We start from the raw sequence: 26,213 nt of genomic DNA, 5'->3' as shown, positions 1-26,213 counted from the left end.
TACCATTCAGCCATTTCACTTCTGAGAATTAAGAAAAATTGAAGCATATGTTCATACAAAGCCTTGCATTTGAATGTTCATCTCAAATTTATTTGTAATAAGAACCTAGATAACTATCAACAGATGATGGGCAAATACATTTTGGTATAGCCGTTCAGGGGAATGATACTTTGGAGATATTCTGGGTCTAAGCCCTGTTTTGGTTTCTGCGTTGAAATAACTTCCTTCATTGTCCTAATGTTTTAAATTTTCTTTTCTAAACAGAATGATTGGGCTTTATTTTGTAAACCAGTCTCATGCTCTGTTTTGTTTATTTTTCATATTTAAATAATTTTTAAAAATTGAACTGACGATTGTACATATTTATGAGATACCATGTGATACTCTATTTTTAAAAAAAGATTTATTTATTTAAAAGGCAGAGTTACAGAGAGAGAGAGAGAGGGAGAGAGAGATCTTTCATCTGCTGGCTCACTCCCCTAATGGCCACAATGGCCGGGGCTGGGCCAAGCTGAAGCCAGGAGCCAGGAGCCTTCAGTTCTCCCACATGGGGGCAGGGACCCAAAGACTTGGGCCATCTTCTGCTGCTTTCCCACGTGCATTGCAGGGAACTGGATCAGAAGTGGAGCAGCCAGGATGAGAACTGGTGCTCATTTTGATGGTGCTGTTGCAGGCGGCAGCTTAATCCATTATACCACATTGCTGGCCCCGGACACTCTCTTTTGACTAGAACATGCCCATTTATATTTAACGTAGCCACATGTCATTTTACTACCATCTTTACTTTTCCTTGTCTCAGCTGCTGTGTGTTCCTCTTTCTCATTTCCATTTTGGAATTAGGTAGTTCTATCATTCTCCCTCCTGCTCCTTCTTTTAGTTTAGAAGTTATGTACTCTTCTTTGTTAGTAACATAGACATTACAAGAAATGCTATCAAACTTCAATGTTCTTTGATATTTTTACCCTTTCCCTAGTTTTATATGACTTATGTTTATTTAGATTTACCCATATATTTATTGTTGTTGAATATAGCATTTTTATTTGGGATTATTTTTCCTTCTGAAAGAAGGCCCTTTAATATTTTCTTTAGTACAAGTCTGCTGTGACAAATTCCATTTTTGTCGGGCTGAAAATGTTTCATACTCATTGATAACCTGACTCATTGCTGGGTCTCCAGCACCCAGCACACGGTGCCTTGAACATAAGGAAGTGAGTAGTTTTGAACCCTTGATTGGTTTATAATCAGCAGGAGTCACTTAAGGGAGAGAACCAGGCCTCTGACTTTTTTTTTCGCTTTAGTTTCTCTGAAAACTCAGCAAGATACGGGTACTTAATACATAATGCAAATGAAGTTAAAATTATATTAAGTTCTGAATGAGATTCTTGTCTGACTACTTTAGAGAGTTTAGGGTAGAACTTAAAGTATAATGAGCCATGTTTCTAGCTGTTTATTTCAACTTGCTAGATTTTCTATTGCTATTCTTTTTCCAAGGAAAGAGTTTGTACTTTTTTTAAGAAAAAATTTAACTAAATGTAACTATAGTGTGATCATGGTAAATGATTATTTGTTATCACATCTATTAAACAGATTTGCTAAGCCCATACTTTCTTTGCAAAGTTCGAAATTGCTGCTTGCTTGCATTTTGTGCCTAGATCATGAACTTACCCATGATCCTAATTCACTGTATGTAGAAATGGCATAGCAGAATGATCCAACTAGATACTCAGTTCAGAACTGTGGTCTCACATCTGTGTGTTTGTTTTGGTGTCCTCGTGACCTTTACGTGGGAGGATATTTCACTGCACAATTATAACAGTCGTTACTGTTGGCATTGGTATTTCCTTACCGTAGTGAGATCTTCGGGATGTTTTCATGTGTACCTCCTCATGAACCTTGTGTTTAGTCACTGAAATCAGATTTACAGAAGTGTGCAGCACATTCCTTTGTTATCCCAGTTTGCTGTTTTCTCCTTTACTGTCCCTCTCAGATTTTAATTTCCAGGCCTTCTGTGAGCTCTCCCCGCCTTTTATTTGGATGTGGAATGTGGCCATCAGGGACAGGGAAAAGAAGGAGATATCACAGTGAATTGTTAAAGGAGTCTAAGAGTTAGCATGTGTCAGTCATTTGAGTTAAAGTCTTTTATAAGTGTTGCAATTGTAAAGTGAAAAAAACCTGTTCAGTATTATTGTTAATCCTGGAAATTCCTACATTTTTACCCTTAGTCCTCCAGATACTTGATATGTCCTAGATCTTTAATATTTAAATCCCTATTATTTTACTTCAAAATAATCTATGATATTACCTCTCAAAATACACAAAGGTACTGTCATTTTAGAGTTCTCTACCTCCCCCAAGCACCCTCACGGTAAACATACTTTCCAGTAAGATTAGTGTCAGAATGGGTCATTCGAAAATATTTGCTCTCTTGGAATAAGCCCACGCCTCACTGCTGCTTCTGTAGGCTGTGTCTTGTGAAGAGAAGCGTCTTCTTGTGGGTGCAACACAAAGTTGTTGGAGACAGAACTGTTGTCCGCTCCGCAAGGCTTGGATTACATTGTTTTACAAAATATTTTTTGTTTTTTTTGTATCATTCATGCTAACTAAAGAATGAATTTAGGCGCAGAAGTGTCTGGCCCACTTTGCTTCTTTGAAAGGGAAATTGGAAGTGTACCATTAACTCATTTCTCAGCTGTCTCATTTCGTGTTTGAGGAGTACGAGTTGGGGTGCCATCCTTCACAGTAGCAGTCAGAGGAGTGGTAACTGGCGCTAAGGCCTGCACTTCAGCCACAGAGGAATTTACCTTTCAGTGTCTTCCAAGGTCCATGAGGATGCACACTTATTTATCCAGAGAGTATGGATCTCACTAATGTTTGTCCAGAGGGTGTGGCTGTGGAGGAGAGCACTGACCGGTAAGTACCAAGCTCTTACTGTGTTATGTTTCTGAAAAGTACGTTTAGAAATCCGTTGATTTGTAGCAGTGATAAAATCTCTTAGTCTGTGCTGGTTTCTTAACAGTGGACAGTCCCAGAGGCTGAAGTCAGCACAACAAGAGAAAAAGCCAAATCCTGATAAGACTTGAGGATATTTTGAAAATTAGATGCAAAATAGTTGGGGCAAATGTTGCTGCGGGAGTCAAGACTAAGTAATACAGGAAGAAGATATGACGCTGGCGAGCTTCTCGTGTTCTTCTGCATAAAGGCTGCATGTGTTCAAAACCCAGGACCTTACTGCCGTTAAGCGGGGGCATAATTACAGCTCTTGGAACGTAAACTGCAGACCCACGTGAACTGGAGTGGACATGGTGGCCCTCAGAATTTATTTCTTTGCAAAGTCCTTTCTGTTTCTAAATAAAAGCTGTGTTCTCTGAAACCTGGGAGTGATGTATCCTGGCCACATCAAATCTTCCAAAAGCGTTTCCCAGCTCCAGTATTGTTAGGGTGGAACAAATGTTTCTTTTGGGAATGGAGTGTGGGAGGGTTGATCTAAGAGACCCATCATGGCCTCCACTTTTTGTCTTAATGCTCCTTCTCTTTTTCTCTCAGCCATGACCTCAAAATATGTCATTGTCTGTTGGCTGAAAAACCTTGTAAAATAACAGTTGTGCCTGTGATACAAAAGATTAGGACAAAGCCAAACCAAACCTTCAGCTTCGTATGTGATCGGCTTTCCAGGAGTTAAGCCTAGCACAGAAACGTGTGCCACAGCCAGGGCACGTGGCCGGATCTCCCACACGGCCACGTGCAGGGTGACTGGATGTCCAGACTCCGTGAGGGAGAGTCCAGGGCCTTGCAGGGCTTTGACTGTGCAGGCCAGGGTTAAGTCTCGGGGTTGCTGGTTATGAGCTCGCTGGGCTTCAGGCAACTCCGTCACTGCTCTGAGTCTGTTTCTTCTGCTATGGGGATGTTGTGTCACTTCCCAGCGCGATAACAGACAGTGGCATCACTGTGCTGAATCAAAGTGCCTGGAGTTTGCTGTGGGTCATGGTTACGGACATGCTGGGGTAGAAGAAGGTGGGACCATCTCCCTGTGGATGTGATGGAAAGAGGGTTGAGATTGCTTTTCTATCTGATCCTTAATTCCCTTCTGTCTAACTCTTCAGGACCCACCTCCGCGTATCTTGAAAGCTCGTTTTAGGATGTGTGGAAATGTGTGTGAAGGGAGAGGGCATTGAAAGCAGGAGCTTAGGTGGAAGGGTGAGAGTCACCCAGTGGCTGCCTCCCTGAGTGCCTGCCCCAAACGTGTGCCAGGAGGCGGGAGGCAACAGAGAATGGACAGCCATTCTTGCAGTCAGGAAGCTCAGATCTGGTCTTGGAGACAGACTGTGAACGAATGACTGGGCTGTGCACTAGTGACGGTGATGAGCCAACCTAAAGAGGGGTGGCGGAGCTAGGGTCAGGAGTGAGTCTCCGTTTAGAACGGAGCCATCAGGGAAGCGCTCATTGAAAAGGTGGTGATCTTTGTGTAGAGGTGAGAAAGAGGTCAGGGAGCCAGCCCTGTGGAAGAATGGGGAAAGACGGGCTTGAAAACCAGTCGGTAAGAACTTAGAAGGACTTGACTTTGCCTTTGAGATGGAAAGCCGGTGGAGGTTCTGAGCTGAAAAGTGCCATGATCTGACTTTCTGTAAGAATCCCTCGGGTGGTTGTATAGCGAATAGATAGTAGAGACGATGGTGGAGCCAAGGACCAGCTGTTGGAATGATGCCAGCTGAGATGGTGGAGCAAGATGGTAGCAGCGGAGGTGCTCAGCGGCCAGATTCCGGATCCGTGTTGAAGGTAGCTCCTTCAGGATTTGCTGATCTTATGATCAGCAAAGTGAGTGAGGGCTTGCGAGGGGTTAAGGGTGACTCCAGAGGGCTAGGCTGAGCAGCCGGAAGAGCAGAGCTGCCACTTACTCATTTTGTGAGGGGAGGAGGACTGGAGAAGCAGGGGTTTGTGGAGAGCTTAGTCAGGTTGTGAATGCGATGGAATTCCTACTAGGTGGCCCTAGGGCTGTGAAGAGAGGAGACAGTGGATTGCAGAGGTCACTGTTAAATGCCCATTTGCACAGCAAGTTGGCAAGTCATTCAAGTTCTGTTTGAATCATTTAAATCTCTATGAAGATGGTGCCATAACCATGTTTTATACATTACACTAGGAAATAATGCAGAAGATTAGTTTTCCTAAGATGTGAAACTCAGTTTTATGACTATGAGTTCCATGTTTTTTTGCTAGTTTTATCATATTGCTTATAAAATGGGCATACAAGGAAAATTCCAGTAACTTCCACAGTTGAACAAAAAAATGCCTTATGCTGCATTTACACTACCCATACATGCGTATGTGTGCATGAACATACACACACTCTTCCAGAGAAGATCAGGCAGTATCTTTGACGAGGTTTGTAAAGATAGCTTTTTGACTGATGTAGTGAAAACTAATATTCTACTGCAGTATTTAATTTTGGATATGCATTTTAAAAATTCTTTAATGGTGAATAGACATGGCATTAATAAAATTAATTTTAAATAAAATTCATATATTTAAGAAATTCTTTTAAAAAGAGTTTACTTTTTAGTAATTTGCATCCTGAGCAATTATTTAAAGGGGAAAATAGGTTTTCACACTCCTAAGCCCATCCCTTGTTATAGTAGAGTACATAATGTTTATTTTTTGAAGCAGAAATACAAGTAATGAAAACACATGTGATTGCGTTTTGACATTATTACTCTAGGTAGGATGACAAATTGTACAGTGCCAATAGCAAAATATAAATTGAGATCTGTTAAAACTGCTTGTTGTTTAAAGGCTCAGGTACTGCTATGGTTTTATTCAGTAAAGCAACAGAATGGTGTTCATAAGTTTTAAGACATTTGAATTTTATGTGATGTGATGAGTGAAATGACCAGGAGCAGATTAGTGCAGTTCTCTTAAGAAGAAGAAGTACGTATTTTTAAAGCTCATATGTGGTAATTTTATAGACTGTGTTTCTATAGCCATGGACTTAAACCTTACGATGTCTGTTCTCTCGGCTGTGTAACTAGCAAACTCTCTCTGATCACACAGGAAGTGCTCCATGTTGCGGGAGTGGAAATGCAGTTAGCGGCTGCAGTGTCATTTCTGACCATCCTGCAGGAAGAATCAGTGTCAGTTCATGCGTACGCCCACTCTTTCCTGCAAGTCATCCTGCTGCATCTGGAGCACAGGGACACAGGTCAGGGCCTGGCTTGTCCCTTCTGCGTTGGGTCGTGGTCCTGGGGGGGTGCGTGGACACGGGTCAGGGCCTGGCTTGTTCCTTCTGCTTTGGGTCGTGGTCCTGGGGGTGGTGGTGCATAGACGCAGGTCAGGGCCTGGCGTGCTTCCTTCTGCGTTGGGTCGTGGTCCTGGTGGGGTGCGTGGACGCGGGTCAGGGCCTGGCTTGTTCCTTCTGCATTGGGTCGTGGTCCTGGGGGGGGTGCGTGGACGTGGGTCAGGGCCTGGCTTGTTCCTTCTGCATTGGGTCGTGGTCCTGGGGGGGTGCGTGGACGCAGGTCAGGACCTGGCGTGCTTCCTTCTGCGTTGGGTCGTGGTCCTGGGGGGGTGTGTGGACGCGGGTCAGGGCCTGGCTTGTTCCTTCTGCGTTGGGTTGTGGTCCTAGGGAGGCGCGTGGGGCTGCTTGCGTCCTGTTGGTCTGAAGGTAGCCAAGTGAGACCATGCTGACAACGCTCAGAAGGCTTCAGATAGTCACGCTGTCTCCTTTACAAAAAAACACAACTCAGTGTCCGTAAAGGCTGAAGTTTAGCTGATGATTATATCCTTAGAATTTTTTCTGTTTTTGCATTTGTGGTTCTAGTATTATTATACAGTTAGGAAGCTTAACTTTAAAGATACCCCTAACATTATTTTTAAAAACAGAAAAGTTTTCTAGGTGTTAGCTAAGACAAAAAGCAGAAAATCTTCTTAGAATAGTAATACAAATCATTGTTCTCATTTTGTCATTAAATGTTATTGTGACTATTAGTGACTGGTTTGAACCTGAATTTGTGAGAGATTTAATTGAGCATGTTATATTTTTGCCAATCAGGTGTCAGCAATGCGTGGCTGGAAACCCTTCTGTCTATGATAGAAGTATTGCCAAAAGAAACCCTCAGGCACGAGGTAACGTCCATCCCTCCCCCTCCCCCCGCCAATAAGTTAATCTATGGATTTTTTTTTGTCAAAATTCTTTTTATAAAAGTACTGCTCAATATCACAAGCTTTTAGGGAATACATTAATCAAAACCACGATGAGATATTGCCTCGTTACAGTTAGAATGGCAACTCTTACATACTACTGGTGGGGATGCAAATGAGTACGTCCGTATGAAGAAAAATGTGGAGGTTCCTCATAAAACTCAAAGTAGAACTAGAATGCGGCCCCGCTGTCCGGCGTCTGGGTGCATGTCCCGAGGAAGTGAAGCCAGCATACCAAAGCTACACCGGCCTGACCGCCCTTGCTCAGTGCAGCACTGTTCCTGTTAGCCAAGTCATGGACTCAGCCCAGCTGTCCATCAGTAGATGAATGCAAGAAGGGAACGTGGTAAAATACACAACTGCGTGTGATTCAGCCATAAACAGCGTGAAATCCTGACATTGGTAGCAAAATGCGTGGAATTGGAGGTCATTATGTTTTGTAAAATAAGCCAGACACATCCAGACAAGTACTGCATGTACTCTCACGTGGAAGTTTGAAAAAATGGTCACCTGAACTTAGAACAGTGATTACTAGAGACTGGGACAGGAAGGGCGAGTCAGGGAGGGGTCAGGTAGAAGTAGTGACTCCAGCGTGCCACAGCACAGCGGGTAGCTATAGCTGACAGCACTATGTTAGGCTCTGTATAAAGAACTGGAAGCGAGGATCTGGTAGCTTCAAACACCAAGGGAACATAAGAAAATGGAAAAGCAGGTTGCCTGGTTTGATCATTTTATGCTGTGTGCACGTGTTGAAATATTGCACTGTACCCCATAAAAATGTACAAGTATATGTTAATGATTTTTTAAATTTTTTTAAAATAAAGGAATAAAGTTGTTTTCCATTCTGAAAGCAGTGCATGCTCCTTGTGGGAAATTTGAGTAATATAGAAAATGGAAAGAAGAACAATAATTTATAGTGTTAATGCACTTGTCCTCTTGATTCTGATATGTAGCCCTTCAGGGTTTCCCTATATATGGTTGCTGCTCGGCAGATTAGTGATCATATTTGAATTTACATTTGGTTATTTTTCACTGAGCATAGTTTTCCTATATTCTTTTAAACTCATTTTTCAGTAGATGTATAATATTTTGCTTGTTAAACATTCAAGCCTGTTTTCAGGTTGAAAGCTTGCTGTAAAACTAAGACACTAATGAACTCTATAGAACTTTTCCTGTTTTTCAGGAAATTTCTTTATCTGTAACATCCCTAAAAAATGGAATTACTTGGGGCCGGCACTGTGGCGCACTAGGTTAATCCTCCGCCTGGGGTGCCGGCATCCCATTTGGGCACCGGGTTCTAGTCTCGGTCGGGGCGCCGGATTCTGTCCTGGTTGCTCCTCTTTCAGTCCAGCTCTCTGCTGTGGCCCAGGAGGACAGTGGAGGATGGCCCAAGTGCTTGGGCCCTGCACCTGCGTGGGAGACCAGGAGGAGGCACCTGGCTTTTAGCTCCGGCCATTGCGGCCATTTAAGGGGTGAACCATCAGATAGAAGACCTTTCTCTCTGTTTCTCTCTCTCACTGTCTGTAACTCTACCTGTCAAATAAATAAATAAATAATATTTTTTAAAAAAATGGAATTACTGAGTCGGAGAGCATTGATGTTTTTGAGGTCTTGACTAAGAATATGTGAAAGTGTTGTTTCTCTGGACTTTTCTTAGCAACACTGTTCCAATTAAATTTTAATGGGCCACGGATGAAGTTGCATTTTAATGGGAATTTTGGAATTATTATGCTTTAGAATATTTTCCCATGTATTTATATCAGTTCTACTTACTCCTTTGGAATTGTCTGGTCCTTTCTTTTATACACTATTTATTTGTCACTTAGCTCTTAAAGTTGTCAATCCTTTGTTATCCTTGCAAAAATATCTTTCTGATTTGTTGTTTGTCTTTTGATTTTTAACATTTTTCAGTATATCCTTCTTTAAAAGTTGTAGGTAAACTGCGATGAGAGAATTTGAAAAATGGAAAGGGAATTTATCCTTTAATGAAACAGCTTTTCAGTCTTTGAATATTATCCATATATATATATTTCTTTTTAAATATGTCATGGTTGAAAAAACAGTCATCAGTCAATACAGTGTTCTCAGCTGAGTAAAAGCCTTTCTTTGCTCTTACGCAGTTTGTAGTTTTAGCCCAATGCCAAGATGCTTGCTTGAAAACTTGTATAGCAATTAGAATGTTTGTGTGTTTGATGCCAAGTTAGATGTTTACACAGATTTAATGTTGAGTATAATGTAGACATACATATTTTTTGAGAATTGCAATAGAACACAGTTTTTACTCTAGAATGCTGTGTATTATTTAATGTGATTTTTTAGATTTTGAATATATGTTTTCATTTATTTCAAATCTTTTACCTTTAAATTTTACTTGTTGCAGCCAGTGTTGTGGTGCAGTTATGATGATCCAAGTACTTGGGTTTCTGCCATCCATTTGGGAGGCACTGATGAAGGTCCTGGCTCCTGACTTTGTTCTGGCCTGGCCCTGGCCATTGCATCCATCTGGGGAGTGAACCAGCAGATAGGATCTCCCTCTCTCTGTCTCTGTTTGTCACTCTGCCTTTCAAATAAGTAAATAAATAAATCTTTAAATAATCATATTTGTCATGATGCTTCCAGTAGTTTCAGCTACCTTTTGTTGATAGGAAACAAACCAGTTTGCTTTTATAGTAGAATTTTAGAACTTGAAGGGACCTCAGTATGAAATATTCTAATTTCTATAGTAAGGAGATAAAAAACCTGGCAATGAGAGATAGCAAGGTTGCTTAGGTGGACGAAAGAGGTAGGACTAGCGCGTCATGGTCTGATCTTCATCGCTCTTCACAGTCTTCCATTGCTGTTGTGTTTTTGAGTGCCTTCCATACAAATGATACAATACAGACTCAGGTTGTTGTTTTCAAATGTCAATATTTTACCCAATGTAATTCGCTTTTAGCTATAATGTTTTCCATTCCATTAGGAAAAATATAAACATTTATATGGAATAAAAAACAACTTCCAGAGTATCTAGTTATTAATTTGCTTTTCATCTTTGAAAATGTATATTTCAAAATTAAGTGCATACAGATCATTGCAGAATTCATCATAAGTTTTTCTTCAAAATTTTAAAAAGAATTTATTTATTTGAAAGGCAGAGTGACAGGGGTGGGAGACACACACACATACACACATACACACACATACACATAAACACACGTACACACATACACACATACATACACATACACACATACACATACACATACAGATACACACATACACGTACACACATATACACATACACATACATACATATGCATATACATACACACATACACACACATACACATGCACACATACACACACATACACACATACACACACATACACACACATACACATACAATACACATACACACAGATTGAGAAAGAAAGAGAGAGAAATAGAGATCTTCCACTGGTTCACTCCTCAAATGCCTGCTACAGCAGGGCTGGGCCAGACCAAAGCCAGGATTCAGGAGCTCCATCCAGACTTCCCATGTGGATGGCAGGAAACCAAGCACTTGAGCCCACGTGCATTAATAGGAAGCGGGATCAGAAGAGAGAGGCCAGGACTTGAACTAGGTGCTCCCACATGGGAAGTGGGTGTCCCAGGCAGGTTTTTTTTTTTTTTAATAAATTTATTTATTTATTTGAGGGGCAGAGTTACAGAGAGAGAGAAAGGGAGAGACAGAGACAAGTCTTCCATCCCTGGTTCACTCCTCAAATGTCCGCAACTGCTGGAGCTGGGCCCATCCGAAGCCAGGAGCCAGGAGCTTCTTCCAGGTCCCCCAAGCAGGTGCAGGGGCCCAAGGACTTGGGCCATCTTCTGCCGCTTTCCCAGGCCGTAGCAGAGAGCTGGATCGGAAGGAACAGCTGGAACTAGAACCGGTGCCCACAAGGAGGGTTAGCCCACTACACCACAGTGCTGGCCCCTGTAAGCAGTGGTTTAGCCTACTGTACCACAACATTCACCCCTACTTCATCTTTTCGTTCCTGTTTGTCTTGAATTCATTATATATCATCATCTTGACCTTAATAATCCAGAAGACTAAACAAAGTGATCCAGGTTACGAATATCCATGCACCTGAAATTGTAATTCAGGTTCTTTAAAAGCATTTGGAACATTAAAATATTCCTTGAAAGAAATAGCTGACGTTTATGGCAAGCATGTATAAAATTTTGTAAATTTGTTCTCTGATTGTTTTCTCTTTAGATTTTGAATCCACTGGTTTCCAAGGCACAACTTTCTCAAACAGTCCAGTCTCGTTTAGTTAGTTGCAAAATTTTAGGAAAATTGACCAACAAATTTGATGCCCACACGTGAGTATTTGTATATGTTTTTTGGTCTATTTCCTATTTTTAAATATATAATTACTGTATAATTAGCAATTGTATTTGCATTATTCCATGCTGCACGCAAGTTTAGCTATTTTGACTTTATGGAATTCTCAGATAGAAGCTAACTTATCAAGATGCATTTGTTCTCAGCCTCATGGCTTTTCAGCATTAATAAGGTTAACATTTTTTTGCTTCCCATCTTAGTTTTCTCCATCCCCACCCAGTGTACTTTTAAAGATAAACTAAGTTTATCTTATAGACTTTCCAAATTGATAAAAATGGCATGAAAGTAGAAGTATTATTGTTATAAGTTCATTATATTAAATCACTTATCTTTTTGAGGTTTTATGGAGCATGTTTAAAATGTATATTCTACTCTCAGGTGGTTAATATCAAATGGTGTTTAATAGAATATTGTGTTTTACAAGAGTAAAGTATAAAATTGAAGATATGTTGGTTGATAGTTGCTGGTATCAAATATTCCACTGTGATAGCCTTTCATTTTAGTTACAGATGTAACGACCAATCCAAAATTAACCATTGTTTTTAAAAGATGTCAAGTACATGGTTTACAAGTGGTTGATGATAGCTTCCAAATTAAGTAACGTGGGTAAAAAATACATTGTAACCTTTCTCTCTGTCTCTCTCTCTGTCTCTCTCTCTGTCTCTGTCTCTCTCTCTCTCTCTCTCTCTCTCACTAACTCTGTCTGTCAAATAAAATACATTGTAAGCTACAAAGCTTTGGTAAAGCATATTTGTCATTATTATTAAGGTAAGTTAAGGTTTTGATGTGATTTAAAACACTGATTTGCATGTTTCTTTTTTCCCTTCCCTCAGCATTAAAAGAGAAATCCTTCCCCTGGTAAAATCACTCTGTCAAGATGTAGAATATGAAGTTCGATCTTGTATGTGTCGACAGTTAGAAAATATAGCTCAGGGCATTGGGTAAGTATACTTTCAATTCCTTACGCCATCACCTTATTTGCAGATTGTTGAACAAGCATGTCCTGTTTCTGTGTTCCAAAAGAAGTGAAAATATGTTCACACCCACAGCTTTATTATACACACAGATCTAAAGCAGCTTTATTTGTGAGAGCCACACCTGGAACAGTCCAGGTGTCTGTTAACCTGTGAATGGGTAAACAGCGGGCTGTCTCCAGTAGGTGGAATACCATCCAACAGTGAAAAGGAATGAAGTACTGATACACGTCATGGACCTCTGGGTGCATCTCAGAGTCAGTCTGGTAGAGAGATAAGTCAGACACAAGGGAGGCCATTTGCCAGAGGACACACGCAAGCTGGCATGTAGTGACAAATAGCAGATCGGTGGTTGCCCCGTCAGAGCAGGCTGTGGAGCGCGCTGGGGGTGACAGTGATGCTGGGTCTCCATTGTGGGGGTGTTGTCCCAGAAACTTCACAACTGCCAGAACCCCCCCCATACATGTGCACTTTCTTCTTTGTTTTTCCTTCTTTTTTTAATTCGAAAGGCAGAGAGGTACAGAGAAAGAGAAGGATGAAGAGAGATCTTTCATCTATTGGTTTACTTTCCAGATGCCTCCGACGGCCAGGAGACTGGGACTCAGTCTGGGTCCCCACGTGGGTGTTAGGGACCCAAGTTCTTAGACGTCACCTGCTGCCTCTCAGTGTGTGCAGTAACAGGAAGCTGAACAGAAGTTGAGTAGTTGGGACTTAAACCAGGCATCCCAATACGGAACACAGGCGTCCCAATACGGAACACAGGCGTCCCAATACGGAACACAGGCGTCCCAATACGGAACACAGGCGTCCCAATACAAACACAGGCGTCCCAATACGAACACAGGCGTCCCAATACGGACACAGGCGTCCCAATACGGAACACAGGCGTCCCAATACGGAACACAGGCATCCCAATATGGAACACAGGCATCCCAATACGGAACACAGGCGTCCCAATACGGACACAGGCGTCCCAATACGGAACACAGGCGTCCCAATACGGAACACAGGCGTCCCAATACGGAACACAGGCGTCCCAATACGAACACAGGCGTCCCAATACGGACACAGGCGTCCCAATACGAACACAGGCGTCCCAATACGGAACACAGGCGTCCCAATACGGAACACAGGCGTCCCAATATGGAACACAGGCGTCCCAATACGGAACACAGGCGTCCCAATACAAACACAGGCGTCCCAATACGGAACACAGGCGTCCCAATACAAACACAGGCGTCCCAATACGGAACACAGGCGTCCCAATACGGAACACAGGCGTCCCAATACGGAACACAGGCATCCCAATACAAACACAGGCGTCCCAATACAAACACAGGCGTCCCAATACGGACACAGGCATCCCAATATGGAACACAGGCGTCCCAATACGGACACAGGCATCCCAATACAAACACAGGCGTCCCAATACAAACACAGGCGTCCCAATATGGAACACAGGCGTCCCAATACGGACACAGGCGTCCCAATACGAACACAGGCGTCCCAATACGGAACACAGGCGTCCCAATACGAACACAGGCGTCCCAATACGGAACACAGGCGTCCCAATACGGAACACAGGCGTCCCAATACGAACACAGGCGTCCCAATACGGAACACAGGTGTCCCAATACGAACACAGGCGTCCCAATACGGAACACAGGCGTCCCAATACGAACACAGGCGTCCCAATACGGAACACAGGCGTCCCAATACGGACACAGGCGTCCCAATACGAACACAGGCGTCCCAATACGAACACAGGCGTCCCAATACGGAACACAGGCGTCCCAATACGAACACAGGCGTCCCAATACGGAACACAGGCGTCCCAATACGAACACAGGCGTCCCAATACGAACACAGGCGTCCCAATACGGAACACAGGCGTCCCAATACGAACACAGGCGTCCCAATACGGAACACAGGCGTCCCAATACGAACACAGGCGTCCCAATACGGAACACAGGCGTCCCAATACGGAACACAGGCGTCCCAATACGAACACAGGCGTCCCAATACGGAACACAGGCGTCCCAATACGAACACAGGCGTCCCAATATGGAACACAGGCGTCCCAATACGGAACACAGGCGTCCCAATACGGAACACAGGCGTCCCAATACGAACACAGGCGTCCCAATACGGAACACAGGCGTCCCAATACGGAACACAGGCGTCCCAATACGAACACAGGCGTCCCAATACGGAACACAGGCGTCCCAATACGGAACACAGGCGTCCCAATACGGAACACAGGCGTCCCAATACGGACACAGGCGTCCCAATACGAACACAGGCGTCCCAATACGGACACAGGCGTCCCAATATGGAACACAGGCGTCCCAATATGGAACACAGGCGTCCCAATACAAACACAGGCGTCCCAATACGAACACAGGCGTCCCAATACGGACACAGGCATCCCAATATGGAACACAGGCGTCCCAATACAAACACAGGCGTCCCAATACGGAACACAGGCGTCCCAATACGGAACACAGGCGTCCCAATACGAACACAGGCGTCCCAATACGGAACACAGGCGTCCCAATACGGACACAGGCGTCCCAAGTGGGGACTTAGCTACTGCCCCAAATGCCCGCCCCAATAATGTGTGCTTACATACTACTACATGTGACTTATTTACCTATAATAAAGTTGCATTTAATTTTAGCAGTAATAAAATTGTCTTTAATACAATTTAAATGGCCTTTAAATTGTTCTAATAATGATCAAGAAAACAAAAAAGTAAAAAATTATTTTAACAGAAAATGAATAAAGCATCTTTCTGTTTTCAACAAAATTCTAGAAGACCTCCCTGCCATAAAATTAGATCGAAAATTTGGTGATGAGACATGCTGAGGTGAAAAAGTTTTAAGGAAGAAGAAAATTTAAAACTTAGTTGAAATTAAAATGTAATTACAGGAAATTAAAAATGGAATAGAAAAATTCAAACAAGTTTAGTGAGCAGTGAGGTGTTGGTTAGAAACTGTAGCCTTTCACTGACTTAGCAGACGAATCAGCCCCTCAGAATTCAGAAGAAAAATACACGCGTATGACATTGTTTAGAGACAAGATATCAGCTATGTAATAAAGAGTGGAATGGCCTAGCACATGAGTGTGAACAGCTGCTATTCGTGAGAAAGCTCTCACATCACATAACAGAGTTGCTATAATGAGACAACATGGGGCAAAAGCTTCCTTCAAGGCCTGAAGCTGAAGATTGAAGGATTTATTTATTTATTTGAAAGAGTTCCAGAAAGAGGTAGAGTCAGAGAGAAAGAGAAAGAAGTCTTCTATCTGCTGGTTCACTCCCCAGATGACTGCAACGGCCAGAGTTGAGCTGACCCAAAGCCAGGAGCCAGGAGCTTCTTCCAGGTCTCCCACATGGGTGCAGGGGCCCAAGGACTTGGGCCATCCTCCACTGCTTTTCAGGCCATAGCAGTGGACTGGAAGGGGAGCAGCCAGGACTTGAACCTGTGCCCACATGGGATGCTGGCGCTCCAGACTGGGGCTTTAACCCACTGCGCCATGGTGCCAGCCCTGGAGATTGAAGGATTTTATCAGTTATCAGACAAAATTATGGAAGTTAATCTCTTTAGATTTTATGTTGATATTTTTTCAACTTTGTTGCTCTAGAACCGGCACCCGTATGGGATGCTGGCACTTCAGGCTGGGCTTTAACCCGCTGCACCACAGCACTGGCCCCCATTGTATAATTTCTAATCAGGACAAATATACCTATCTCTTCAAACATTTAACATTTCCTTATGGTGAAAACATTCAAAATTCTATCTTCTGGCTTGCTTTTTAGCATTTATATTTTATGTTTCATTTTTTTAGGTGGAACATCTAGTGTCATACGTCATTCTTCTATATAGAAATCACTTATTGATAATATGTTTTTAGTGAATGGGAAAATAATTTATGCCCTGGAATCCAGATAGTGAGATTTTATTTGGGTTTCTACAGTTAGTACTGTTTTTCTGATAGTCCAGATCATTTGCTGATGTTGCTTAAAATTGAAAACTATATGACAGTTTATGGTTTCTGGAGGCAGCCATTTTGTGCTGGGAGGGATGGCATCAGTTCCAGTGAGTATGAGCGCACTGTGCTGGCCTCTTGTGTTGATGCCATGCTTTCCCAGCCAGACAAGCACCTGGAGAGCTGGAACCGTCACCTTTATGATTTTTCACATTTTCTGCAGCACCACGCCCAGTTACTTGATTTTAGCAAGTTTTTGTGTGAAATTAATTGATTTGATTTATTTTTTCCTATTGCTTATTGTGCAGGACAGAACTGACAAAAAGTGTAGTGCTCCCTGAATTAATAGAACTCTCTAGGGACGAAGGCAGCAGCGTGCGACTTGCAGCTTTTGAAACTTTGGTTAATCTGCTTGACGTATTTGACACAGGTAAATCTTCAGGTGACACAGCGTTGCTTCGTAGAGCGGTGCTGCTCCATCTATGCAGTGTCACTCAGAAGCAGAAATTTGTGTGTCGTTTTATGCTGACTGTTAAGCCTCCCTTCCTCTGTCTTCATGATTCTTTTCTCTTTGGGTGTCCTCTCTGTTTCCACTGTTACCCTCATGGCTTTCAGTGTTGCCACATCTTTCTCTCTCTCTCTTTTCCCATCAAAATTTAACCGACTTGTGTTCAGGGCTAAGAGTTTGGTTTGAGAATTACCTTTGGCCGGCGCCGTGGCTCAACAGGCTAATCCTCCGCCTTGCGGCGCCGGCACACCGGGTTCTAGTCCCGGTCGGGGCACCGATCCTGTCCCGGTTGCCCCTCTTCCAGGCCAGCTCTCTGCTGTGGCCAGGGAGTGCAGTGGAGGATGGCCCAAGTGTTTGGGCTCTGCACCCCATGGGAGACCAGGAGAAGCACCTGGCTCCTGCCATCGGAACAGCGCGGTGCGCCGGCCGCAGCGCGCTACCGCGGCGGCCATTGGAGGGTGAACCAACGGCAAAAGGAAGACCTTTCTCTCTGTCTCTCTCTCTCTCTCACTGTCCACTCTGCCTGTCAAAAAAATAATAAAAAAAAAATTAAAAAAAAAAAAAAAAAAAAGAGAATTACCTTTAACTTTCTCAACTGTTTGACGTTAACGGAGCTCTTGAGTAAAACAATGTGGAAAGGAGTTTCCTCTCCTAAATAATACGTTAGAGCCAGAAATATCATGTCCACTGGGGAATTTGGGGATGGGGTCTTTGCGTGGGGGTGAGGAGAGCCGCATTTCTTTGTGCTAGGCAACCAGGCCTCTAACTGCTCCACTCGGTGTGTGGCTGGGCTCTTGGCTGAAGCTGGACATTGGTCACTCAGGATCATGCACCTGTCTACAGGATGAAATGAGGAGGGGCAAATGTCAAGTACTTAAGGCGAAAATATTGTGTAAAGCTAGGATTACATTTCTGTTTACTTGGTTATTAATATTTTAATTTAATAATAAATTTTCCCCTAAAGATAATTTTAATGTGGACAGTAGTTATGTATGGGTGTTGCAGAATAAGCATGTAGGTGCCACGAGAAAGCAGAGTAGTAAAAATTGCAGACAGGATAAAAGGAGGAATGAGTCCATTGTCCCTCATAATGGGGAACCCTCAGGCTCCAAAGCAGACCAAAGGCATCACCTTGGTCCTTTCCCATCATTGCTCCAGGGGTTTGGGCTCAACCTGTGTCCCTCCTTTCTCCTGCATCCAGGGCCCTGTCGCCTGCTGTGGCTCCCAGCTTCCCCTGCACCTCTGGCCTCTGGCCTTTCCTCGAACTCTTTTCTCTTCTGGCCGTTCCCTTCTTTATTTCCCTTTCAGCCAGCTTCTCCTTTAGTGCCCAGTTCAAATGCAGTTTCCTCTCTGTGTCTTTCTAAATCTCCTCCCCAAGCAGCTGGCCAGCTTTGCCACCTGTGTTTGTAAATAAAACTCATTGGAACATAGCCACGCTCATTTGCTTAGGGAGTGACCGTGAGGGAACCAGCAAATGTGCTACAGTGACAGAGTTGAGTGGCTGGGACAGGGAACCAGCAGAGCCTAGAACATGTGCAAAAGCTTTGCAGACTCCTGCCTTATACCAACTATTACAGCAGTGCTAATGTCGCCTTTTATTTTACTGTTGGGCTTCTTGGCAGATTTGAGTTTCTCAAGTTCAGAAACTGTTTATTATCCATCTTTTCACTCCCACTACTTCATATAACACTCGTTTTATAAGACATGGAATGCATGTGGAACAAATGTCCGATAAAACAGTAGACCTCACTTGGAGAAGTGATGGTGTTAGTGAACTGCAGCCACAGTCATGCTGCTCAGCCTGTTGCAACGTTTTCCTCGGTATTGTCAGACCCTTGATTGAGCAGGGATTCATTCTGGAAGGTTAAACGCACTCTGAAAAATTTGGAGAGGGTTTAAAATTGAGTCTTAAGTCTTACTAGTACATCAGAAACTTAGGACCCACGCAAATATACTCAAAGAATTAACTTTCAAAAGAAGGGTCAATCCAAGTGATCAATTTCAGTTCACAACTGATCACACTGATAGGTCTAAGAGTCAAAGGGATCACACAAACAAGACTAGTGTCTACTAATACTAACTGATAGAATAAAAAAGGGAGAGAGCAATCCATCATGGGAAGCGGGATACACAGCAGACTCATAGAATGGCAGATGTCCTAAATAGCACTCTGGCCTCAGAATCAGCCCTTAAGGCATTCGGATATGGCTGAAGAGCCCATGAGAGTATTTTAGGCATGGAAAACCAAGACACTCTGGAAAAAAAAAAAAGAAGAAGACCTAAATGAAAGATCTCTGTGAGTGAGATCCCAGTGGAAAGAACGGGGCCATCAAAGAAGGAGGTACCTTTCTCTGAAGGGAGGAGAGAACTTCCACTTTGACTATGACCCTGTCGGAATAAGATCGAAATTGGCAAACTCAAAAGGCTTCCATAGCCTTGGCAACTCATGACTAGAGCCTAGGGAGATTACTGATGCCATAAACAAGAGTGTCAAATTGTTAAGTCAACAACAGGAGTCACTGTTTACTTACTTCTCATGTGGGATCTGTCCTTAATGTGTTGTCCAATGTGAAGTAATGCTATAACTAGTACTGAAACAGTATTTTACACTTTGTGTTTCTGTGTGGGTGCAAACTGATGAAATCTTTACTTAATATATACTAAATCGATCTTCTGTATATAAAGATAATGATAATAAAAAAAAGGGTCAGCTAAGAAGGAAACGTGATGGCATTCAATGTACAGAGCATCTCAGGAGCTGACTTGATTTCTATGAAGATGAGATAATAAACTGAGCTTAAGCCACAGCACAGGAAGAGACATATGTGACAGAGAACCAGGGAGTCTCATGCACATGCTACGCATCTATTTCTGTTAGGAATTAAATTCCTTCCATTACTCAGATTAAAAACCCATCATCTTAACCTTTTGATTTGTAATTGCTCTTTATTCCCTGTGGCCCGCAGTAGGAAGTTCAAACCCCTTATCCTGACATTAAGTTTCTGACAGTTTCAACCCTCTTCCTACCCCTTCTTCACCACCATCTCCATCATTGTCATTGTCATTGTCATTGTCATTGTCGTTGTCGTTGTCAGCTATTTCCTGTTACTCTGAGGCTAACTAGTGCTTGTTCTTTGTGGAATCTGTTTGTGTGTTAGTTTCCTGTGCAGTGTGGGCAGCTCAATCTAAAGTATGTATTATTTTGTTTTGTTTTCCAGATGACAGAAGTCAAACTATACTTCCCTTAGTGAAATCATTTTGTGAAAAATCTTTCAAAGCAGATGAATCAATTCTTATTTCTTTATCTTTCCATTTAGGAAAACTATGCCACGGACTATATGGTATGATACAGCTTAAGAATTTTAAAGTTGTATATAATTTTTTCCTTTTTCTTCTACCTTAGCCAATAGACTTCAGCTTTTCAGTTGTAAAACCTATCTTTTAGGTGTATAAAATCTCATGAGGTCTTAGAACTTTGATAGAGCAATTTAGACCACATTTAGGAACAATGTTTTCACCAATTAAACCTACTTGAAAGAACAATGGCAGAGTTAAGTATTGCCTTTTAAATTTTCAAATATTTTATATTTATGTATTATATGGTATATGCTAATAGAAGTTCAGGTTTATGAACTGTTGATCAGTAGTAAGTATAACTTTCTTAACCATTTGTTGGACAATTAATATATCATGTCAAAAAATTTTACTTAGAATATGGAATAGGGCCCATAACTCTTTGCATTTTGAACATATTTCTTATTTCTCAGCTTGCTATAATAAAGTGAGAATTAAGTTATAACCATCTAGGATAGTAAAATATTTTGTGTGGATTGTAGACATTTAGTACACTCTAAAAATTCCATTGCGACATATGAGTGGTTAGCTCCCTGAGATAGTCAGTGAATGTGTAACTGTTCCATTGTTTTGAATCCACTTGTGCCATCTTTCAGATTCAAGTTGTAAGCTCCTTCTCTGCTGACACACACACACATATCTTTTTTTTTAGGCAATTTTGTAATATTTACTGTAAGTCATTAGTGACATGTATAAAAACTTACAATATTGTAATTATAGTGACTTGATATACCTGTCACAGAGATGAATTCAGCCATAATTCCTACATTCCCTAGTTCATACTTTTGAAATTAGGATATTATTAAAGCTAACACTAGCTGAAACAATATGATGAATTAGATTTCTTTGTAACACTTACTGTTTCATTGCTGCTGTTATTTATGTACTATCTGTAACCACTTATTTGAATATTTGGTTCTATTATGTTGTTATTGTACTTTGGTTTTATCTTTTTAATTTTTTGTTTGCAAGTGAAATGTTGAGCAAGTGTTTCATACTTGTTTTAGGAATTTTTACTCCCGATCAACATTTGCGATTTTTGGAGTTTTATAAGAAACTTTGTACATTGGGTTTGCAACAAGAAAATGGGCACAATGAAAGCCAGGTTCCTAGTCAAGTCCTAGAGCAAGAGAAGAAATATGTAACAGTCCGCAAGAACTGTGCTTACAACTTCCCGGTAATGAGCTACATATCTCTACTGACTGGGCATCTTGGTTATGGCCTTAAAATATGTGATTGGATAGCATTAAATATATTGTATTTGACATTTGCTGCTTAGCCTCATGTCTGCTATAAACAGTAGGTACTGAGTAACTCTGTGGAATATATTTCTCTGTAATAAGTTGGAGTTATGGGCATGCATTTGTATCTTCAAGATATAATTTCCAATTAAATGACACGCAGAGCATGACTTCAGTTTAAATGAAACGACTCTAATATTAGGTATTGATGCACGTTTTTCTCTCCTTCCCATTCATCTCCTCCCTTCCACCTGCACCAGGCCATGATTGTTTTTGTTGATCCTAAAAACTTCCACATGGAACTCTATTCTACATTCTTCTGCCTTTGTCATGACCCTGAAGTCCCAGTCAGATACACTATTGCTATTTGCTTTTATGAAGTAAGTCTGAAGAACTGGTACCACTTTTCACTTATTGTTAAGTCGGCATATGTGTACTGGATGCTATTTTGATATTTATACACTTCTGGTTACAGATTTATTATAAGACATAAACTCCATATCTCTAGCATGTTCTGGTCCTAAATCTTATTTTAAAATTTCCACATTTGTCTTCTCTTTTTAGTGTTTGTAGAGTCCATTACATAATACATTATATTCATTTATTTTTTATTAACCATTTGTTTAGCATATCTATACTAAGTGTTTAAGCTAGACATTATGGTATATGTATGAGTGTTTCAGATTTGGAAGTAAAATTAGCTTTCATATGTTTTATAATAGTTATACTTTGCATCAAAACTTAAGCACTTTAGAACAAATGGAAAATTAAAATAAGTTATTTAAATTTATTTTTATTGCAAATGGACTATGTGGCGTGAGCACAGATATTAGGTAGGAGCAAAAGTGAACTCAAACTTTTGTGATGAATATAATTAACTTTTTAACTCTTGAGATTGAAATGTGGGACATGTTTCTTGGGTGATTTTAATAAGCACATATATGTTATGGTTGCAGTAAACATGCATAAGCTACTACTTGTCAGGGCAAAGCTGTCGTAGAGTAACTTTATAAGTGGCATGATAAAATATCCCCTTTCCTCTAAGTGGCACAGTAAGTTCTTATTCTCAGTAGAATCTTTCGTCTCTTCCCTTGCCTGTCTCCCTGTGTGAGAGCATTGTTCAGTAGCTGAGAGTATGCAGGCTTCCCATAGCATCACTGTAACTGTGATTTAAGATCCTTCTGGCTGTTGGGTGGTAGTCTTTGCTTCTTTAAAATAAACTTTTTTCTGGTATGAAAGAAATATATCTTAATTGTGTAGGAAGTTCCCTTTAAACGGCAGTTACCTAGAACAAAGCCAGCGTACACAACTGCCCGGTCTTTGGGAAGGGACCTGTAGAGATTTGCTTCTGGAGAAGGAGGGGGCGGAGAAGGCGCGGGCACCTGAACGTAACAGTCATCTCCAAGACACATTAAACAGGCACTTAGCTTTGGTGTCTGTTTGTTATCAGTGGACTCCAGAGGGGATTGCACAAGATCAGAGTCTGGGAATGCAGTATCTGTGCAATGCTAAGCTTTCTATTTGTTTTTAACTCATCCCTCTAATATTTCTTTCTTTTTTTTTTTTTATAAAAAAAAAGGTTTATTTATTTATTTGAAAGGCAGAGTTACAGACAGAGAGAGGGAGAGACAGAGAGAGAGGTCTTCCATCCGCTGGTTCACTCCCCAAATGACTGCAACAGCTGGAGCTGGGCTGATCTGAAGCCGGGAGTCAGGAGCCTCTGTACCTCCCATGTGGGTGCAGGTGCCCGAGAACTTGGGCCATCTTTCACTGCTTCCCTGGCCATTAGAAGGGAGCTGGATCGGAAGTGGAACAGCTGGGACTTGCACCGGCGCCCGAGTGGGATGCCGGCGCCGCAGGTGAAGGCTTAACTTACTACACCATAGCGCCAGCCCCAAATATTTCTTTTTTATGTATGATTTCTAGTGGGCATAATATGGAACCATATAAATAAACTTTGAAATGTGTGTGTATATACAAAAATATTTCACTGGGAGGAGCGAGTTTGGAAGCTGCCGATCTACCTATTTACTTGGGTGGCTGGTTTCCATATTACCACAATCATATCATGTAGATAGGCTATGAATGACATTCTGCTTCTTAAAGTGAGGGGTTGTTCTTGGCTGCCTTTTAAAATAATGAAGATCCACTGATGGATTTAAATTCTCCTAACAGTGTTAATATCATATGCTAATAATCACCTTACTGAATTCTAACTTGATTCTTATTTTCAGAAAAATATTATTTTGAAAATATTTGCAGCAAATCAAAAACAGTCATGTTAGAGTGAAAGATTTTTAAATGCTTTCTTTATCTGGGAACTTTTTCTCCCAAATAAATTTTTTGTAAGCCTATTAAGTTTTTAAAAACTGGTGAAGTAGGGGCTGGCATTGTGGCTTAGCAGGTTAAGCCTCCGCCTGCGATACCAGCGTATGGGCACCAGTTTGAGTCCTGGCTGCTCTACTCTGATCCAGCTCTCTGCTAATATGCTTGAGAAAGCAGCAGAAGATGGTCCAAGTGCCTGGGCCTCTGCACCCATGTGGGAGACCCAGATGAAGCTCCTGGCTCCTGGCTTTGGCCTGGCCTACCTTGGGCTGTTGTAGCCATTTGGGTAGTGAATCAGTGGATGAAAGATCTCGCTGTCTGTCTCTCTTCTCTCTGTAACTTTGGCTTCCAAATAAATAAAAAATAAATGGTGAAGTCGAAACTGATGAATCAGCCATTGTGGGCTCTGAATAGTCAGGAAGAAGAAAAAGCCTGTCACCGGGGAGCTGGATTATTCTGGACTCTTCCGGCTCTTCACTGATGCAGGTGTTCAAGGGGGGATTATTGCTGCCTCGGTACCAGCAGAGGCCTTCAGGAGAGGTTACCTTCTTGGGCAGGTTCTGAACGGGGATGCGTCCTGGTACCCGGGATATCCTCCGTGACACTGTTGTCTGTCCTAAGACTGCAGTGTGAACCGGAGACACCCGTGGGCCTCTCACTGCCTGTGATGTGACGGCGGTGCCCGGGGACCCTCACCCTCTGTACTTAACCCACCCACGTGTGCACCGCCCACCCTCTTGTGTCTGTACACTCCAGCACGTTGTGAAGTAGACTAAAAAACTGGTTATGTGTGCAGCCAAGTTTTCTAGAAATCTCTTATTTATTTTGTAACCTAGTTTTGTTGTCTAAAAAGGATATGTTTTTTTCCCAAACTATTATTTTAACTTTATATCTCTAGTAGTCTCAAATCTGAGAGACTGTATTGCTACATTTTAGGTATCTAAACTTCTGAATTCTGGAGTCTATTTAATACATAAAGAACTAATAACATTATTACAAGATGAATCACTGGAGGTAATATCTTCTTACTCTTTGCTTTTTACTTCTTTTATGTTATTTCCAAATAGATCAGTGCCTTTTTCCCCTACTCCTTGGGAATGCATGAATTCCTTCAGCTGAGTAGCCCCAGAAGCTTCAAATCAACCTACCACTGTATCAGAGACTGGACACTGCGGTGGCCCTTAAAAACTTAGGATTTAAAAAAATTCAGTTTCAAAATGTATATTGGTTTTAAAATTAAGGAAGTGCCAAAAAGAAGGCAGATAAAAGAACACCTTTAATTCCAATTATTATTACTATTTTGTTATTTTTCATCTTTATATTTCTATATAATCATATGTTTCTATAAATTGTGGACATATAGTCACATATGTACTCTTTCAGTATTGGGAGAGTATTTTACTATCTAGTGTGTAATTATGAAGACTTCGAGGTACTTCATTTTGATGCTATATTCTGTATATATCATTCACTTGAATGATCCCTACATTTCCATAGTTCAGCTTAGCAATAGTTTGATATTGTTGAGTGTATTATCTGATATAAACCACCGTTTGGAAGTGGGAAGCAGTTTTAAGCCATTTAAAGTACATGGAGTAGCTGTGTCAGATTTAGTCTGTTTGAACAGCATTGAGATGCATACATTGATCTCCTTTTAGTGACAGATCGATCAATGCAGTTGCTCATGTTTCTAAGACTTTCTAGCAAAATTACGACAGAATAAGGGAGTAAAAATCCTCAAAACATTATTTGGAAAACAACACTATTTCTGTGTAGAAATTGCCATATGGGGTTAGCTAAACTAGAAAAACGTAGCAGTCGTTACAAGAGTAACCAGTATCTCTGTTGAAAGGTGCTAGGTGCTCTGATAGAGCATCTCCCAGAAACCCTGGAGCTTATGTCTGCTGGTGGAGAAAGCAGTGTTCAAGAAAATAAGGTAAATCCTTTGGATCAAAAAGCTTTTGAACTTTATAAATTCCTTCGTCTTTGCAGGGTGTTTGTGAGGGATCAGTGAAGGAATGCATGGGGAACATTCCCGATAGTGCTGGCCACGTCACAGGTGCTCAGCAGAAGTTACTGGAGTTTGTACAGCTTGGATTTCCTCTGTGATCACATTACAATATAGAATTCTATACATGCATTCCAGTATGTAGTTACATTATAATTACATTAATGAATCGCTGAAGTTTATCTTCATATTTTCAGTTTTCATCTACAGTAATGATTATCCCAACAAGAACGAATAGTGAGGACAGAAGGGTAGGAATTG

At 41.6% G+C, this 26,213-nt stretch overlaps 1 protein-coding gene across 1 annotated transcript in view; it reads left to right on the top strand.

Annotated features, from left to right (window-relative positions):
* The window catches only part of PPP4R4 (protein phosphatase 4 regulatory subunit 4), a 102,877-nt gene that overhangs the window by 52,945 nt on the left and 23,719 nt on the right, over positions 1 to 26,213 (top strand). The window contains exons 4-13 of the mRNA XM_062181266.1: positions 6,043 to 6,190; positions 7,040 to 7,113; positions 11,424 to 11,530; positions 12,386 to 12,493; positions 16,825 to 16,946; positions 20,243 to 20,365; positions 21,386 to 21,555; positions 21,880 to 21,999; positions 24,881 to 24,958; positions 25,797 to 25,880. Coding sequence (XP_062037250.1) covers positions 6,043 to 6,190; positions 7,040 to 7,113; positions 11,424 to 11,530; positions 12,386 to 12,493; positions 16,825 to 16,946; positions 20,243 to 20,365; positions 21,386 to 21,555; positions 21,880 to 21,999; positions 24,881 to 24,958; positions 25,797 to 25,880 — 1,134 coding nt within the window. The remainder of the gene's footprint in view (positions 1 to 6,042; positions 6,191 to 7,039; positions 7,114 to 11,423; positions 11,531 to 12,385; positions 12,494 to 16,824; positions 16,947 to 20,242; positions 20,366 to 21,385; positions 21,556 to 21,879; positions 22,000 to 24,880; positions 24,959 to 25,796; positions 25,881 to 26,213) is intronic.

This window comes from Lepus europaeus, chromosome 22 (genome assembly GCF_033115175.1).
Source record: "Lepus europaeus isolate LE1 chromosome 22, mLepTim1.pri, whole genome shotgun sequence".
Lineage (NCBI taxonomy): Eukaryota > Metazoa > Chordata > Mammalia > Lagomorpha > Leporidae > Lepus > Lepus europaeus.
The sequence above is the reverse complement of the archived record's forward strand: the minus strand, read 5'-3'. Positions and strand labels throughout refer to the sequence as shown.